The sequence below is a fragment of the Salvelinus sp. IW2-2015 genome, linkage group LG5, assembly GCF_002910315.2.
Source record: "Salvelinus sp. IW2-2015 linkage group LG5, ASM291031v2, whole genome shotgun sequence".
In the NCBI taxonomy this organism is placed as follows: Eukaryota; Metazoa; Chordata; class Actinopteri; order Salmoniformes; family Salmonidae; genus Salvelinus; species Salvelinus sp. IW2-2015.
Window position 1 is genome coordinate 32075214 of NC_036844.1, and position 4340 is coordinate 32079553.

The following is a 4340-nucleotide window of genomic DNA, read 5'->3' on the forward strand; positions in this document are numbered from 1 at the left end:
TCAGACAATAAGTACCAGTGCTACACATACAGAAATGGACAGAGGAGGGCTGAGGAAGAGAGGAGGACAAAGGGTGAGAGCACTCTTCTGGGATGGCGTACATCGTCGGCGATGCCAAGAGAGATGAAAGAGAAAGAGGCTACGCTTGCCACAGAATTTTGACAATGAAACTAAATTAATGTTCAGTAGAATCAGGGACCAAACCATAGTTTTCTATGGTTAATGGGGGATATAGCTCTGCATCTGGGTACAAGATCTTCCTAATTTGTTTCTCACAGCAGGAAATAATTCACTGCAGCAACATGAAGTTAGGGCAAATCAATCAGAAATTTAAGTGGAATATACAAACTCTTAAAAGCCTTTTTAAACCTTGAATCACTCTGCAGGAACAACAGCAAGTGATCAAAGATAGCGCAGATCGGTCCTCGAATGTCATTGCCTAGCTATCTATAGCTCTCCTCCTTCTCCCTGTCGGTATGCCATTCCAAAGGCCTATTTGTCCCAGGTAACACGACCACCACAGAGACAGGCACCTCCTCAGTTCTCTCGATGTAAGCAGTTGTTGACCGTTGAGCCTGAATCGGTCATCTTCCTCTGCCTAGGCATCATTACACCATCTCTGCTTTTCTATTGCAGCGGTTTTCTGCCATGTACTGTACATACATTGGCTGTGATCAGATAACCTGGGACTCGTGTATTTATTATCTCACACAACCATCTTTTGGCCTCTGCTGGTCTCTCTTGCATTCGTGATGCCTGCCTCTCTCTCACCCACACTCCCTCTTGTCTTCTCCCTCTCTCTCCCTCTCTCTCCCTCATACTCTCTCTCTCTCTCCTACTCTCTCTCTGCTTGCTCTCTCTCTCTCTCCTCTCTCTCTCCTCCCTCTCTCTCGTCTTCTCCTCTCTCATCTCCTCTCTCTCCCTTTCCTCTTCTCTCTCCCTCTCTCTCTCATCTCTCATCTCTCTCCCTCTCTCTCTCTCTCTCTCTCTCTCTCCTCTCTCATCTCTCCTGTCTCTCTGTCTCTCGGTCTCTCTGGCTCTCTCTGTCTCCTCTCTGTCTCCTCTCTTCTCTCTCCTACCCTCTCTCTCTCTCCTCGTCTCTTCTCTCCCTCTCTCTCTCTCTCGGTCTCTCACTCCTCTCTCTCTGTCTCTCTCTCCTTCTCCATGCTCTCTCTCTCATCTCCTCTTTCCTCACTTCTCCTCTCTCTCCTGTCTCTCATCATCCCCTCTCTCTGTCTCTCTCTCACCTCTCTCATCTGTCTCTCTCTCCCTCTCCTCTCTGTTTCCTCTCTTCCTCTCCTCCATCTCATCTCTTTCTCCTTCTCTCTCCTCTCTCTCTTTCTCTCTTCTAGCCTGCTACTTCCCTCCTCTCTCTCTCTCCTCTCTCATCTCTCTCTCTCTCTCTCTCTCTCTCTCCTCTCATCTTCTTGCGCCTGCCTGTCTCTACTCTCTTATCTCCATCTCCCTCACCCCACCCTCATTTGACTCTCTTTCTTCTCTATCTCTCGGGCCTCACCCACCCCTCTTTGCTCTCTCTTTCGTTTCTCTCGCCCTTACTCACCCCTCTTTGTCTCTCTCTTCTTCTCTCTCACCTCACTCACCCCTCTTTGTCTCTCCTCTTATCTATTCTCTCTCTCTGATTGCTCTCTCGCTTCTCTTCGTCTCTCTCTATCTCGCTTGCACACACCGAACACACCGGCCCGGCACACGCTGTGCCTCGCTCTATCACAGTGTCTGACTATGCTTCAGAAGAGTGCTGTGCTTTGCTTCCTCGTCGTTGAGACCGTAGTGACCAGTGACTGTTATTTTTGATGTGTGTATGGAGTCCAGGCTGTCCTGGGATTTCAGCCAACCAGGATTCAGGGAGTCGATGCTCAAGCCGCTGCTCCAGTTTTAATTAGCATGAATTTCACAGTGACAGCAGCCAGAGTCAACGTCTTCTCAGTCATCCACACTGTCTCAACAGTCAACGTCTTCTCAGTCATCCACACTGTCTCCGCAGGAGGGAATTTACTGCCATCATCCACATCCAGACGCATGGAATTGTCCGGTTAAACATCATCAGGACGCAAATAGATTTGGAGAAACAAGCAGGAGAGGGAAGGGAATGCAGCAGTAGTGAGGGAAGGGAATGCAGCAGTAGTCTTCACTGCGTGAGACTGGGCAGTAGGAGGAGGGTGAGAGGGGCAAGGATGCTGCTTCTGGAGCACTCACTGCTATCCCTCATCTAGTGGGTTTAAAGTGGGGCTGTTACCAAAACAGAAGTGACCATTCAAAGGGGTTTGGTGCGTCTGTGTGAGCGTGTGAGGAGTCGCTGGAATATTTATTTATTTATCTTCAGGATTTTTCTCTTTTACCTCGCCGCTGCAGATATCCCTCCTCCCTCCCTCACTCTCCTCCAGCTAGAGGGAAACGATAGCGCTGGATTCTGCATGTCCCTCCATCAGCTTGGATCTTTTTTTCTCCTTCTTAATGAAATCATCCTGTTTCCCGTGGGGAGGTGTCTTATCTGCTTCTCTGCAGTGTAGAGGCTTTCATCTTAGGGGGTAGTAGTCTCTCCACTGCCCTCCAGCCCTACCTGTGGGTGAGAGAGAAGAGCCTCCTCCCAGTGATACCGGCACCTGAAGCCCCCTCTGCTTTGTTATACTTCAATATCATAATTGAAATGTATGGTTCTAAATTACTCGTGGATTTAGCATTGTGTCAACTAAATACTTTTGATATCCATTTTGGTGCCTGGATGCTGACTTTTTAAAGACTTTATCTCAGGATGATTGCACACCACTCCAAGGTATTTAGTCCTCAGTCCAACAAACATCTCTAGATATCTCAACATGTTTTGAACAAACAAAAATAGGATTCTGACTGGGATTTCATCATAAGAGACAATAACTGGATTTTGTCTTTGTTTCACATCCTGGAAAACCTGCGTGGTCAGAAGTTGTTTTCCCCCAGCCATAACTAAGGAGAGATCTGGTCCTATCCTCCAACTTAACATTACCCGGTCCCCAGGATTATGGAGGTGACGGGCTTGCCGGCCCGCTGAGATGTCCTGTCTTCGTGGGGTGGGACTGAGGGAAGCCCTGGGGGGCTCCTGTGCCCATCTGGAGGTGATGGTGTTGGGGAGCAGACTCCCAGCAGGGGGCCCTGGGCTGGGCCAGGGGTCAGGCTGGACAGGCCTAGGCCTGGGGTGTTGGTGGAGGCTGGTCTTGTTATTGGCCCTGCTAGCTGCACTCCCCACCCAGGCAGGGACGGCCCGCGTGTCTTCCAGTCTAAGCACCACGCACCATGTCCACCATTTCCACAATAAGCATGGCACAGTGCCCATCGCCATCAACAGGATGCCTTTCCTCACCCGAGGAGGCCATGGTAAGGGCTCTTACACTCTTCACACTGTGGTGTCTCCTGAGTCTGGTCCATGTCCACACAGTTAGTGGAGGGGTTGGTTTGGCTTAAGATGTAGTAGAGGTTGTTGGCCAATAACACAGGCTGACTTGTCTTTACTCTGGTGCTGTAACTGAAGTCCCTCTTGGTACTTATTCTACTCAGTGATATGTGTTGGTTTAGTAGTATGTGTTGGTTTAGTGGTATGTGTTGGGTTTAGTGGTATGGGTTGGTTTAGTGGTATGGGTTGGGTTTAGTTGTATGGGTTGGGTTTAGTGATATGGGTTGGTTTAGTGGTATGGTTTAGTGGTATGGGTTGGTTTAGTGGTATGGGTTGGTTTAGTGGTATGGGTTGGTTTAGTTGTATGGGTTGGGTTTAGCGTTTAGTGGTATGTTGGGTTTTTAGTGGTATGGTTGGTTTAGTGGTATGGTTGGGTTTAGTTGGTATGGGTTTGTTTATGGTTGGGTTGGGTTTAATTGTATGGTTGGGTTTAGTGGTATGGGTGGTTTATGTATGGGTTTGGTTTAGTGGTATGGGTTGGGTTTAGTGTATGGTTGGTTTAGTGGTATGGGTTGGTTAGTGGGTGGTTTGGTTTAGTGTATGGTTGGGTTTAGTGTATGGTTGGTTTAGTGGTATGGGTTGGTTTAGTGGTATGGTTTGGGTGTTAGTGGTATGTTTGGTTTAGCGGTATGGTTGGTTTAGTGGTATGGTTGGTTTAGTGGTATGGGTTGTGTTTAGTGGTATGGTAGGTTTTTGTAGTGTAATGGTTGGTTTAATGGTATGGGTTGGGTTTAATTTGTATGGGTTGTGTGAGTTGGTATGGTTAGGGGTTTAGTGGTATGGTTGGGTTTAGTTGTATGGTTGGGTTTAGTTTATGGTTGGGTTTAGTGGTATGGTTGGTTTAGTGGTATGGTTGGGTTTCAGTGGTATGTGGCGTTGGAGTATCTCTCTCTAT

General features: G+C 48.1%; 1 protein-coding gene and 1 long non-coding RNA gene across 6 annotated transcripts in view; one reads left to right on the plus strand and one right to left on the minus strand.

The window, feature by feature from the left end:
* Positions 1-4340, minus strand: part of LOC139027782 (uncharacterized) — a 663342-nt gene that overhangs the window by 635795 nt on the left and 23207 nt on the right. The gene's annotated exons all lie outside the window — the stretch shown is intronic.
* The window catches only part of nrxn2a (neurexin 2a), a 365106-nt gene that overhangs the window by 261227 nt on the left and 99539 nt on the right, over positions 1-4340 (plus strand). Inside the window, 1 exon segment of one of the 5 annotated variants that reach the window (XM_070443704.1) lies at positions 1752-3369. The exons of the other annotated variants lie outside the window; for them this stretch is intronic. Coding sequence (XP_070299805.1) covers positions 3048-3369 — 322 coding nt within the window. The 5' untranslated portion in view covers positions 1752-3047. 5 annotated transcript variants of the gene reach the window in all.